Source organism: Miscanthus floridulus, chromosome 16 (assembly GCF_019320115.1).
Source record: "Miscanthus floridulus cultivar M001 chromosome 16, ASM1932011v1, whole genome shotgun sequence".
NCBI classification, from domain to species: domain Eukaryota; kingdom Viridiplantae; phylum Streptophyta; class Magnoliopsida; order Poales; family Poaceae; genus Miscanthus; species Miscanthus floridulus.
Window position 1 is genome coordinate 111,233,115 of NC_089595.1, and position 14,437 is coordinate 111,247,551.

Below are 14,437 nucleotides of genomic sequence, written 5' to 3' on the forward strand. Positions count from 1 at the left end.
GTTTTATTCAATCGTTCGTTCACGGAAAGGTATATATATCTGTTGCTTACAAGGCCATTCTTAGTAGGAGTGTCATTAGAAGGCCATTCTTAGTAGTAGTGTCATTAGAGTTTCATTTGTATTTAATATAAGTTATTACATAATCATTTTTTATGATGTGACAAAGTAAATTAAATGTATATGAAATCATAGAAACAAAGAGGGCTTCGGGGCGGACCGAACCCTAGGAGAGCGCCCCTAGCGGCCTCCTCCCTACCGGCGGCGCCGGCTGCCGCCGCCGCCCGCCTTCCCCTCCCCTCCTCCCACCAGATCCACTGCTCCGCTCCCTTCCTCCGACCCCTCCCGTACCCTGACGTGCGCGGGCACTCGAGCCGCGACGCCCCCATCTGAACCGGTGGCGCGCTCCCCCGAGCCAACGGCGCCAAGTACCGCCGCCGCCGCCACCCACGGGGTCCTCGCGGGGCTCCAGGGTGGAGCCGCGACACCCCCATCCAAGGCGATCGCGCACTCCCCGGAGCCACCGGCGCCAGGTCCCACCGCCGCCCCCTTGCACGGCTACCCCGCGGGCCTCCAGGGCGGCTGCCTCGGTCCCTAGCCATGCGCGGGGGGTGCCCATGGGGGCGTCCATGGCAAGCAGGGACCGCCGCCGTAGCCCGAGTCCCCGTCCACGCCGCTGCTGCAGAGCGACACTCCCGCCATCGCCTCGCCTCCTAAGTCGTCGGGGCCAAACGCCGCCACCGCAGCGCCGCCGGGTGGGGGAGACGCCGCCACGGCTGCCCCGCACATGTGCGGGATGGCCAAATTTGGTGCGCCCACGCCACCTCGGACGTCGGGGCCAGACAAGGACACCGCCGCCATGATTGCCCAGCGCTCGGTAGTCGGAGCTGGGGCGAGCCTCGCCGCCGCCGCCGCCAATGCCATCGCCACGGCGTCGCCGGGCACCCCTAGCTCCTCCCTCTCGCCGGTCGCGGTACCGTTTTGCCTAGGACACTCCTCGGGAGGGTGTACGAAGAGCCAGCGGTGGGCGGACGACGACGGCGAGGAGACCGACGATAACCACCCCGCAACCTATCTTGAGGTCGCTCGTTGCTCGGCGAATCCGGCCGTTGTGTCCCTCGTGCGTGCCCAGACTCGTTCAGTCGTGGTTCTGGGGCGCGGCAGAGCGGACGCTGGATAGGGACCTGTGCGAAGGCAGAGGAAGCGTAGCCGACCGCGCGCCCAGCTAGTGCATGGCTTGCCTGCTTGGCTAGTGGATGGTCAAGTCCCTGCCCGCCAACACCTCGATGCCCGCAAACGGGTCTCCACCCCCGACGTTGATGGGTGGAGGGAGATCCTACCCCGATAAGAGGCGGGACCTGCAGCTGCCTCAGTTGAGCCTCGCCGCGGCCCAGGTCTACGTGCATAGGCTCGGAAGATCCCTGCACAACTCCGCGACAGATGTTTCAACTGCCTCTCATACTCGCATCGAGTAGCGACTTGCCGGATGCCACGGCATTGCCTGCGCTGCCATGGATTCGGCCACCTCGCAAGGGACTGCAAGCGATCCAAGTCGGCGCCGAAGGGTGGTGCCCTGCCTCGCCATTCAGTTCATACCGACAACCCACTGGCATCCCAACACGCACCCCCCGGCAGTCCACTGAACTTGGATGGGACCGCGCAGGGTGTCGTGGGGGTGCCGATGGAATCCGCCGAAGCCAGAGATGACGCCGGCGCCGCAGGGGTAAGCCGGCGATGGACATCAGCATGGGCGCGCCTGTGGACCACGTCGACGATGCCAATGCTTCGACTGCCGCATGCTGCTTCCTCAAGCCAGATACGCTGGCGGAGGCACTGTGCATGGGCGCATGGTCTCCCGCTTGGCTCATCTCGATCGACCCGATGCTGGACGAGCTTGCTGCCTCGCTCGTCGCGAGCCGACCAGCGGTCACACCAGTGCCTGGGTGCCTGCATGCTGTGGCAACCATCTCTGAGGAGGTTCAAGCTTCGTTGGTGGACTTTGGTTCTCCGATGACGGCTCCTCAGTGCACGGTGGACCTGCCTCCGTCATCGCCTGTACAACCCGTTGTCGCGGGTGCTCTGGCACCAGGGAGGATGGTGAGGTATGGCCAACCAGGTTCGAGTTGGCCAAGCACTTGGCGTGTACTTCTACGTTGACGTAGGTCGGCCTTTTGGATGGCCAAGCCACAACCGACCCCTCTATGCCGACGAAGGACGGGCAGTAGGACTCCAGCGATGTGACACCCATGATGCGCGAGGCCACCCGACATCTGGCACGATTTATCGAGGAGGTGCAGATCAAGCAAAGGTCGCCCTTAATCGCCACTCCACCAAGGCAGAAGGCGGCAACCAAAAGGCCCCTGCCAATCAGGAGTAGACGGATTGCCGCTCAGCTATTGGCGCACATACCGACCTCCAAGCGGGGTGAGGTACTCCCCATGCAGAAGATGGGCATCGCGTCGCCGGCAGCTATAGTTTCATCTACATCCAAGGGGACGTACGATGTCATTTTCGTAGGTAACTTGACGCCGAGCCAAGTGGTAGCTCTAGACGAGCTATTCCCAGCGACCAACAGCAGGGCTGGTAGAAGAGCGTGTAAGGAAAATGGACCTTAGACCATTTAGTTTTGAATTTTGGTGTTTGATGATCAACATAACCAAATTGGACTAACATATTTGCCAGTGTTTGTTTGTAGTCCAATAGGATGCAAACGTGACTTGGACGAAGGCGGCGTGATGATCCGATGATCAATACCTCAAGAAAGACATTAGAAGCAACATAGAAGACCTAGAAGATCAAGCAAAGTCCAAGACACGAAGATGGAACCAAGCCAGGCGCAAAGATCATGAAGAAACAAGTGAAGAAAGGGTATACAGTGCGACCGAACGCTCTGATCGGATGCCCTGGCCGAACGCATCCGGTGCTAAACCCTAGCGCGAGGGTGCCTATCCATGTGACCGGACACTGAGGCGGCCGAGGACCAGATGCGACGGGTCCACTGTTCACATTGCCCTGTAGTGTTTTAGTGTTGACCAGACGCGGCAATAGTACGACCAGACGCGCTCGACACCAGCATCCGATCGACATGCAGAGAGGTTCCAGAGAGGCGTAGAAGCGACTGGACGTGTCCGGTGGCATGTGACCGGACTCAGTCAGAGTCCGATCAGCTAAAAGTGCCCGTGGCCAGGTTACCATTGTGAGAGACCAGACGTGTCCGGTGCCAGTGTGAGCAGCGTCCGATGCTAGCCAGAATTGCTAAAGTTGGCTCCAACAGCTAGTTTCTCCATGGGGCTTATAAATAGACCCCCCAACTGGCCAAATGAGATGTGGAAGAGCTGAGGAAAGATACTAGGGTGTTGATACACTACTTTGTTGCTCTCCATATGCATAGTGCTTAGTGATATACTTGGTGATTAGCATAGGTGCTTTGTGAAGTGCTTAGGTTAGTTAGACCACCGCTTATGCGCTTGCTCTAGGTTTAGGCCTAGTGTTTAGTGAGGTTAGAATATCTCTTATCTCTCGGTGTTTGCGCGCACCGTTGTTGTATATTGGAGGGGCTTGTAGTCTTGCAAGACCACACCAACCGTGTTTGTGGTGTGGCTGCCACCGTGTACCGAAGGGAACAAGGCCCGTGGTGGTTCGCTAGAAACTTGATAGTGAAGACGACGGGGAGCGATCCTTGAGACGCTTTGCTACGAGTGGCTTAACGGGAGACCCGCTTGCGTATGGGGAAGGCCTAGAGCTAACCACGGAGTGACCCGACCGGGAGCTTGGCCCTTGCGAGGGGCTTCAACGAGGACTAGGGAGAAGCTTGCGCGCTTCTCGATACCTCGATAAAATACCAGAGTCATCGACGGGAGTTTGCATCTCTACGTCACTCTTTAGCTTCTGCATTTATATTGTAACCTTGGTGTGAGCTTTACCTTTCATAGCTTAGTTGATAGGATAGTTGATAGGTTTGGAACCTATGTTGCTAAACTCCTTTTGCGGTAGAGATAACAACACACTAGCAAAACCGTAATTGCACATCTAGATAGTTTATCTTTTGCATAGGTTTTGCTAAGTATAGAAAAAGAGGCCATTGATTAGAGTTAGAGTTTTAAGTTGCCTAATTCACACCCCTCTTAGGTGTCACGGTCCTTTCAATTGGTATCAGAGCCGGTTGGCTCATCTTTGGACCTTTGGCTTCACCACCGTTATTTAGAGAGGGAAGGATGGATACCTCTAGGCTTTCGTACTTTGATGGCACTAACTTTCCCTATTATAGTGCTAGAATGGCTTGCTACCTAGAAGCGGTTGATCTAGGTGTTTGGAGAGTCACTCGCGATGGGATGAAACCCCTTAAGAATCCCGAGAAATCCACCGCGAGTGATGAGAAAGAGATTCATTTTAATGCAAGAGCTAAAAATTGCTTATATGAATCCTTTAGCTTGGATGTGTTTAACCAAGTATTCACATTAAATACTTCACATGAAATTTGGTTAAAATTACATGAGCTCCATGATGGCACAAGTAATGTCCGTGAGAAAAACATTGCCTAGCTAAATCAACCTATGATTCCTTTAAAATGGATGAAAATGAGCTTGTTAAAGACATGTATTCTCGTTTGAATTTAATTGCCAATGAGCTCAATTCCATAGGGTTGACAAAGCTAGGTAATGCAGATATTGTGAGGAAGATCATCTCGGTGCTACCACATTCAAAATATGCAAGCATCATCACCATCCTTCATAACTTAGAGGACTTGAGCAACATGACCCCGGCCATCCTCATTGGCAAGCTTGTGGCATATGAAATGTCACACAAGATGGGTTAAGATGAAGCCAGTTCATCAAGCAAAGCCACCGCTCTCGCATGTGACGAGCGAAAGAAGATGAAGGGCAAGAAAGTTGAGTCAAGCTCAAGCTCAAGCTCAAGCTCCTCAAGTGATGATGAAGAAGAAGATGAGGATGATGATGAACAATCAAGTGATGATGATCAAGCCTCCACCTCCTCCAACTCCTCAATTAATGATAGAGAAACAATCAAGCTTATACAAGGAGTGGAGAAGTTGATCCGCAAGCTCAATGTCAAGGGTGTGCCCATCCAAATCGAAGATTGCATCTTCACCAATCAAAGAAGAGAGCAAAGAAAGAAAGAATGCTATGGATATGGCAAGAGAGGGCACTTTATAGAAGATTGTCCAAAGAACAAGCCCACACCCAAGACAAGAAAGAAGGCATGCAAGGCCAAGGCCCTCACAACAATCAAGACTTGGGATGATTCATCAAGTGAAGATGAAGCCCAACGCAAGAGTCACGGCCATAAGCAATCATCATCAATCACTTCACGTGTGTGCCTTATGGCATGAGGTAACGAAAGTTCTAGCTCAAGTGATAGTGATAGTGATGATGAGCTACCTTCCTATGATCAACTTGTGCAAGATAATCTTAAATATGCTAAGGCTTTCACTAGCCAACAAAAGAAAATAAATGATTTAAAAGCAAAGGTAGATAGCTCACAACAAGCTTATAAAGTTTTGCTTGAACAATATAAAACTTTTGCTAATCTTAATGTTGAGCTATCCACTAAAATTGAGCAATTAGAGGCTAGTGCAAACACAAATGAATGCACAATCAATGATGACCAACTAGTGAAGAGAAATGAAAAATTAAAAGAAAAGTTAGCTAGCACACAAGATGCTTATAAATGTTTGCTTGCCAAAATAGAAATCATGTGCAAACATTGTGATGAGCTAACAACTAAAGTTGCTAATCTTGAAGTCGTCGGTACAACCCCCACCGAGGCACCTAAAAAGAAAAGCTCAATCCTTGACATGCCTAAAAAGGATGTCTCTACTTCTTGTATTGATTTATTAGACTCACCCCCTTGCAACCAAGTTCGTTTTGAGAATATGTTTGTAGAAACATGTACAAAAGAGGTTGCAATGGAGAATGATCAACTTAAGCAAGAAGTAGCTTGCCTCATCAAGAACTTGACTCAAAAGAGAGGCAAAACGAAGCAAGCCCAACCTCATCAAGATAACACCATCAAGAGAGTAACTGTGGTTTACTACGTGTGCCATAAAGAAGGACACAAGTCCTTTGAGTGCAATGTGAAGAATGGGAGAAGAGCTAAGAAGAAAAACAAAAGGCCAATAAGCAAGCTCTCTAACACCTACACCAAGAAGATGGACAAGAAGGCCTCTACACCATACTTGTTAAAGAAGAAGAAAAATGACAAGGTGGTATCCATCAAGGTAAATAAGCAAGTCAACAATGGGGTCAAACGTTTTTGGATGCCAAAAGAGATCATCTCAAATATGAAGAGCACCAAGAAAGTTTGGATCCCGAAGGGAAAGTAAGGAGTCCGTTTGGACTACGGGGAATTTGGAGACTTGGCAAAGTTTTGGTGCATTTCATGGGGTGATTCATGATGGACAATGTCATTGCTAAGTGGGTTAGTGAATACTATGGACCCAAATTTCCCTTCCCATGTTAGGTAACTAGATTTAAACTCTTGCAAATTAAATTAGCATCTAGTGTTGCTAGTGTTGGACTTAAAAAGAAATTTCAAACTCTCCTTTCTGCAATTGTCTTAAAAAGAAATTTCAAACAAGTTGCTAGTGTTGGACTTGGACCCCCTGAGCTACGAATATGACTGCCACGGCCAAAGCCACTAACAACAACATGTGCCCCGTTCGTTTGGCTTATAAGCCGTACTTTTTCAGTTAATGAACGGTATTTTTTTCTCACAGCAAATCAGTCAACAGTACTTTCAACCCTGGCTTATGAGCCAGGCGAACATATATGGGCTTGCTTGCTTGCATGTCGTTGTTATGATTAATACGCACGCTTGCTTGCTTGCATGTTGCTTCCATGACATAGTCGTTCATTTCAGACTGCAAAACTACTCTTTTCCAACAAGTCTGAGCATCTCCCCTTCCTTTTTTTAATTAAAAAAGGGGAAAATGAAATCTTTGCACCTGAAATTCCATGGAAACATTCTTTTTTTTTTGAACTTACCATGGAAACATTCTTGTAAGCAGACAAGCAGTAGATCAGCCACTGACAGCAGAATTCCGCATCTGCTCGTCGTGGACTCCTAGGTTTTTCGCATCTGCTGGTCACCCCACGGATGTTCAGGCTTTCAGAGTGGCGACCACGTTCGTTTTTCTCCTTCTAGTAGACGTAGAGTACTAGGCGGCGCCGTCTAGGTCTATAGCCCACGACCTACGGCTGGATGGGGCGACAAAAGGCAAATCTGCGAGCTTTTTCTATGGCCGATCCGTCGCAGCTGCTCCGCTCGAGAAGCGCAAAAAGAGATGCAAAGTGTGGAGCGGAGACTCGCGTGGAAAATGGAGATAGCCTAAGTGCATCACCAATAAGTAATCTTTAGGATCCTTTTTCTCAAAACTTAAAGATGTGCATCACGATCGAAATGGCTGCCTCTGCTTGCTCCACGGTAGAAAGGAGACGAAGCCATGACCATGAACTCATGAAGGCAGCAGGTAGAGGCAGAGGCAGGCAAGCAGCATCAGATAGAAAGTTGAAAGCTCATCTCCTCCTCTTTCTTTACCGGCTTATCTCAAACTGCATCCAGACCGGCCAGACCAGTCCAGTGCATCGACAGGTAAAAGGGGTCAGATCAGATCACTGCTGGCGCCGGCCGTGCACGCCATCGGCATCGTCAGGAAACGGTGACCTCGACGTCTGTCTGAAAAAAACAGCACGTACTGGTACTGTACGAGGAAAGAGGGGATCGCATTCTATCCCATACGAATCTGGAACAAAAGAAAAGAAAAGAAATGAAATGAAATGTTCGCTCTAATCCGGGTGCACCAAACGGGAATCCATTCCTCATCATGACGGCTAATAAGCCATCATGAAGATGAAGGCAGTGCAGTGCAGTGCCCCCACCCCCCCACATCGCATCACAGAATTTCTTTCTTTCGCCTTCTCCTCCCAAGTCCCAACTCACCCAACCTTTCTTTTTTTTTTCTTTCTTTTTTCACTTTCCCACTCCTCTCACTTAATCTATTGCTCATTACTGTGCTGTTAACCATATCACCAAAGCCTCCTGTCCTGACTAGGAGCCTGCCCGCCCAAGTTTCCTCTTATTCCCCGGCCAGACCTGTGATTCTGTTTGTTCGTGTACTGGAGAAAGCATGCGCCTGGTCTGTCTGCACACCAGCAGCTGGTCCTGTCCTGAGTAGGAGAAGAGTGATAGCAGCAGCAGCAGCAGCTGGCCAGCTCGCTTTACACACACTCGTTTCTGAATCAGCACACCCCTGCCGGCTACTACTAGTAAGCGCTGCTTCGCTGGGAACCAGAGCTGAGAGCTGAGAGCTGAGCAAGCTTGGCATGGCTCGGAGGCCAGTCCATGGCCTGGCGTCTCTTCTTGTCCTCCTCTTGTGCCATGGTGAGTTACTTACTCTGCTGCCTGCTGCTGTCTTGCCTGCTGATACTGTTAGCTGTCATGTAGCTGCGTTCCTTGCTACAACCAGCTTCGGTTTGAACACCAAAGATGGATGGTTTTTGGTTGGAGATCTCATTGTCTTTTGACTGCTTGTTTAGTCAGTTTATTCAGTTGTTGAAACTGACGAGCAGAGTGTCATGTCAGTGCGCCGCAGCAACAGACAAACACACACTTTATCAGGATTATTAACCAGAAGTACCAAACAAACATCTGCTTTCTATTGTTTGTTTTGCTTACTAATCAGCGTCCAAAAACTGGAGGAGATCAAACTAAGCACAAGACGAGAGCTTTAGTTCATCCAGGCGCTGCTGAAAAAGAAGATGACGGTTTGGTTTGGTTCACGCTGCAGAGGGAGGAAGCGAACTGCAGGGAGCAGCCGAGGACGCGGCCGGCGTCGTGACAAAAAGGCTGGAGCGCGACGTGACGTCGCCCCTGGCCACGGTCCCGGTGGTGAACCCGACGGCGACGCCCGTGGCGATGCCCACCGCGACGCCGGCGGCGCCGTCGCTGCCCACTGGCGCTGGTGGCGGGAGCTGGTGCGTGGCGAGCCCCAGCGCGAGCGCGACGGCGCTGCAGGTGGCGCTGGACTACGCGTGCGGGCAGGGCGGCGCCGACTGCTCCGCCATCCAGCAGGGCGGGAGCTGCTTCAGCCCGGACACCGTTCGCGACCACGCGTCCTACGCCTTCAACAGCTACTACCAGAAGAACCCCGTGCAGACCAGCTGCGACTTCGCCGGCACCGCCGTCCTCACCACCGCCAACCCAAGTAAACTCTCACCCTCTGAACACGTCGAGAACAGACCATCAAAGCAAGTTCTTGTTCTGCAATCTGCATAGATGTTCATTCATTCGCTTCTTTGTTTGCAACTGCATGCGCAGGTACTTCAACGTGTCAGTATCCAGCAACGAGGTAAATTCTACCTGCTCAAGCAAAGAAAAAAAACTTTTTTCTCTAATAAAGATAAAGAAATACAGGAAACATAGACGTGTGCTGATTTTTGCCGTTTCTGGTGGAACTGACAGCACCGGTGGTTCGGTCCTGAACACGTCGACTCCGCTGACGCCAACGTACGGGTCTCCCCCCGGGTACGGGAGCTCTCCACCGGCCGGATACGGCAACTCCCCTCCGCTGTACGGGAACATGTCGCCGCCGGACTACGGCGACAACACCAGCGCCGCCGTGAGGGCACTGCCCGGGCGCAGGGCGACGACGGCCGTCGTGTCTTTGGCGACAACGTGCCTCCTGACCGCAGCACTGTCACTGACGGTGAGCGGCTGAACCTGCACGCGCAACAACAGTCCAAGCAGCGCGCCGCGTTGCCTCCGCCGCAGGTTTGGTTGCAGAATGGCAGCTCAGGTGCCGACCGTGATGTCTTGAAAAAACCTGAAGGTGGAGCCGAGACAAGCATGTACCAATGCAGCAGAGACTACAGAGGATACGGAGTACGTACATGTACACTGGCAGATCTGAAGAGCAGGATGGAGACCAGTGACGCTGTGCCTCTGTCCTCTGACAGTCACTGGCAGTAGTGTTGCGGTGTTGCCTGACCTTTGTACAGAGAGACACAACGACGGTTATGATCATTGTTTATCCCCTCCAACTCCAAGGCTTTGTTTAGATCACCTCCAAATTCAAGTTTTTTCACTATCTCTCCATCACATCAATTTTTAGCCGCTTACATGGAGTATTAAATATAGGTAAAAAAATAACTAATTACACAGTTTAGTTGGAAATCACAAGATGAATCTTTTGAGCCTAGTTGGTCCACGATTGGACAATATTTGCCAAATAAGACGAAAGTGATACTATTCATCAGGTTGAAAAAACTTTCAATCTAAACAAGGCCCAACTCGATCCCTCAAAACAGGGCATGATTTGACGGCTCCTACGGAAGTGCTCTTGTGCTTATTAGAGCTTGTTTGGAAGAGCCTCGTCTTCACAAAAACAACTCTAGTGCACCGGCTCTACCATAGAGTACTACACAATAAATCCAGGCTATGAGAAAACTGTTTCGAAGAGCTCTAGCATGAAATCAGAATTAAGGAGATTACTACAGCATGCGCGCGCAGGATTTGGGCTCCCGACGCGCACACCTCTCTAGCACAGGAGATTTGAGTCGAAAAAAACTCCCCCCGCCGCCGGCCACCGCTCCGGCGAACCCTAACGCCCGCGGCGGCCGCCCTCTTCCCCTCCCCCCACCGCCACCATCTTTTTTCAGCTCCGGCGAGCTCGATTACCGCCATCTTCTCCAGCTCCGCGCAAGCTTCCCCCGCCCCGACTTGGCCCAACCGCCCCTGCCGCCGCCAGCTCCCCTAAGCCGTCCATTGACCATTCTCACCGCCTGGCCTACCTACACCCGGCGGACCATTCTATACCCCGCTAGAGTTGGAGAAGAAGGGGGAGAGAGCTCGTCGGAACCCTAAAAACCAGATCCAACGGCAGCAGCAGGAGGAGGAGGAGGAGGAGGAGAAGGACGAGGGGCCTACCTGGCAGCGGATCCGTCGCCGCGGCCACGGCCAGATCCGCCATGGTCACGCGCGGGGGAGACAGTGGGGCGCGGGAGGTGGTTGGACGGATGCGAGGAGGCCGCCGAGTGTCGGGGAGGAGGCCACCGGTGAGAGAGGGGGGGGAAGGGGAGGGGGAAAGGTTGAAGACGAGTCACGGGTGTGCGTGTGCGGGTCACGGGCCTGCAGGCGGATCCTCATAGCGTGCGCGCTTTCTTATTAGCATTTCCGAAAAACATAACTTAATTCCGTGTCGTCCTCCTCCACGCCTACTCGAACCGCCCCACACGGCCATGGCTTGGCCGGGCACGGGTCGGGAAGGGCATCGCGGCGGGGGCGATGGCTGGGCACGACCATGACTGGCCTAGGCCACGGAGCTGTTCGTAGGGACCGGGCTTGGGGTTAGGGGGAAGCGCGATCAGGTCAGGAGTGGAGGGAAGTGGAGGCCAAACTGGGCCTCCGTCCCCCCTGGTTGACAAAAGTTTAATGGCCCATAGACCTATAGCAACTAAACTGTATATATCTACAATATGCGGAATTGATAGGAAGCAGGCGTCCGGACAACTTCAATTTATCGAACGCGACGTGGCTGGGCTCGAACGGCCCAACAGTCTTCCGTCTCCATCCACGGGGCCTTATCAGTATCACTATCAGCACCAGGCTTCTATGCCAAATCTCTCATACTTCCATCTGATTTTTTTTTCTTACAGTTTGCTCAGCGCCGCCCATTCGAGTTCTTGCATCGCCGTCGGCCGTCCGTTCTGCACCGGCCGCTTTCTCCACCGTGCTTGCTCGCTGACTGCCTCCCTCTCTACCACACCCCTCACCAGCTTGGCTCTGCACGTGCACTCTTCCACCTTCCTCCATTGGCAAGTCGGCATATTACGAGCCCATCCGTTTTTGTCCTGATGCTCCAAGCCAGACATCTTGTGCTGCTCAGGAAGGCCTAATAAATCCACAACCTCCTCTTTGGATATAGGACTGTGGTTTCTCGACATATGGTTTTTTGGATGTTGCATTTGTTGTTTTTCTACATTGCATCAGAAGATTTCTCATGTTTCCACAATAATTTTAGATGTTTCGGTAGATGGTCTCTCACGTTGTTGCAATAAAACTAGCATGTTTCATTTCATGAATGTTTGGTGTTGCATTAGGTGATGATTTCTTGGTGTTGCAGTAAGCAATGATTTTCTCATGTTGACTAGAGATGTTGCTGAAGGACACGTGGACGCCTAAGAGGAGGGTGAATTAGGCAACTTAAAATTCTAACTCCAAAACTATGGCCTCTTTTTCTAACTCTAGCAAAACCTATGCAAAAGATGAACTATCTCAATGTGCAACTACGGTTTTGCTAGTGAGTTGCTATCTCTACCACAAACGTAGTAAAGTAATCAATGTAAATACGGAAGCTAAAGAGCAAGGTAGAGATATGCAAACTCCCATCGACGACTCCGATATTTTTACCGAGGTATCGAGAAGCGCGCAAGCTTCCTCCTAGTCCTCGTTGGAGTCCCTCGCAAGGAATCCCTCGCAAGGGCCAAGCTCCCGGTCGGGTAACTCCGTGGATAGCATCGGGCCTTCCCCACGCGCAAGTGGGTCTCCAACGTGCCTTCCGGCAAGCCTCTCCCGGATGCTCCCTGCCGTCTTCACTATCAAGCTTCTAGCCGAAACGCCGCGGGCCTTGTTCCCTCCGGTACACGGTGGCGGCCACACCACAAACGCGGTTGGTGTGATCTCACAAGACTTCAAGCCCCTCCGATGTACAACAATGGTGCTCGCAAGCACCGAGTGGTAAGAGGTGTGCAAACCTCACTAAACACTAGGCCTAAACCTAGAGCAAGCGCATGAGCGGTGGTCTAATCAACCTAAGCACTTCGCAAAGCACCTACGCTAATCACCTAATGAATCACTAAGCTCTATGCAAGTGGAGATCACTAAAATGGTGTATCAACACCCTTGGTATGTTTCCTCAGCTCCACCCATCTCAAATGGCCAGTTGGGGGTTGTATTTATAAGCCCCACTGAGAAAATAGCCGTTGGGGTCAAACTCCCGCGAAACTGCTATTGACCGGACGTTGAATCGTCCTGACCGGACGCGTCCGGTCGTCTCGACCATTGAGCCGGCAATATACTGATCGGACGCTGGGCAGCGTTCGGTCGCCTGACACCGAACGCGTCCGGTCGCAGATATGTCGCTCTGGAACCTTTCTATACTCGATCGGACGCTGCGTTCCTGCATCCGGTCGGTTGCCGCCAGCGTCCGGTCCTCGCATCCGGTCGCCTGTCTGCCGAGTCTCCACCCAGCGTCCGGTCACTTGTCCAGCGTCTAGTCACCACAGTGAGCTCGTTTGTTCGCGATCTTGCGTACGGCTTGGTTCCAATCTTCATGCTTGGACTTTGCTTGATATCTTAGGTCTTCACTTGTGCTTCTAAAGTCTTGCTTGAGGTGTTGATCATTGGATCATCACGTCGCCTTCATCTAAGTCACGTCTTGCACCCTATTGGACTACAAAACAAATACTTGTAAATTCATTAGTCCAATATGGTTGTGTTGGTCATCAAACACCAAAATCCAAAGTAAATGGGCCAAGGGTCCATTTTCCTTACAATCTCCCCCTTTTTGGTGATTGATGACAACACGACCAAATCAAGCAAATAATAAAAATTTTGAATTTAAAAACTATCTACTTGCTAGGATGCAATGCAAGGGGCAAGGTTATATGATGCTAAGAGATACTACTTGAAAGACTATGATACCAATTGAAGACCTAACTTGCCCTTGCAAATGTCCCCATGTGGCATTATGGATTAAAGTCTTGCTTCCTATAAATTCTCCTCATTATTTAGACTAATCCATAATCCACTATCCTTCCTTTCTCGGACCATTACCATTTGTTGACATTAACTTAATGCTTGCCTTTGGTCCTCCAAATTCTCCCCATTTGGCATCAACACCGAAAAGGAAGACATTAGTAGCACAAGGGAGGGTCAAACTTTGTGATCCTTTGTATGTAGAATTGGATAGATCACAAAATTTGACTCTCACATTATATAGACTAAGCTCCCCCTAAAAGTATGCATACATATAATGGAAGGCAAATCATATGCATAATTGACAAATTTTTGCACAAAGGAGTTTAATCTATATAATGCATGGAGAAAGCATATAAATATCAAAATGAAATCATGATGATACCAAATGAAGAATGATGCTTATCTCCGGGGGCTCCATTTTCCTTGCAATGAGACTACTACACACATGATAAACTTGAAAAGGTGTTAGTCTCAAAGCATCCATCTTGTAGATGATCCTCCCCCTAAATTTGTGCATGCAAGCGTGGAATACCTGTAGTACTCATGCACATTGATTTTAGAATCAAAATACCATTTGAAGATGATATTTGGGAGAAAATGATCTACAATTTGGACTTTGGCACATATTAGATAAAAAATGTAAGACTAGCTATGTGCCGTGCTT

General features: G+C 50.8%; 1 protein-coding gene across 1 annotated transcript; it reads left to right on the plus strand.

Moving 5' to 3' along the window:
* The first annotated feature begins 8,077 nt into the window (after positions 1-8,077).
* Positions 8,078-10,086, plus strand: LOC136513975 (PLASMODESMATA CALLOSE-BINDING PROTEIN 3-like). The gene is made up of 4 exons (XM_066507951.1): positions 8,078-8,397; positions 8,804-9,220; positions 9,334-9,364; positions 9,478-10,086. The coding sequence occupies exons 1-4, from the start codon at positions 8,340-8,342 to the stop codon at positions 9,731-9,733; spliced, it is 762 nt and encodes a 253-aa protein (XP_066364048.1). The 5' UTR covers positions 8,078-8,339; the 3' UTR covers positions 9,734-10,086.
* Positions 10,087-14,437: the final 4,351 nt, after the last annotated feature.

Excerpts from the sequence above, each read along its gene's own strand:
- LOC136513975 (XM_066507951.1), top strand. The coding sequence starts at position 8,340 with ATGGCTCGGAGGCCAGTCCATGGCCTGGCGTCTCTTCTTGTCCTCCTC. Across the intron at positions 8,398-8,803 it reads TGTCCTCCTCTTGTGCCATG|AGGGAGGAAGCGAACTGCAG; the intron begins GTGAGTTACTTA and ends TTCACGCTGCAG. Across the intron at positions 9,221-9,333 it reads CCTCACCACCGCCAACCCAA|GTACTTCAACGTGTCAGTAT; the intron begins GTAAACTCTCAC and ends CTGCATGCGCAG.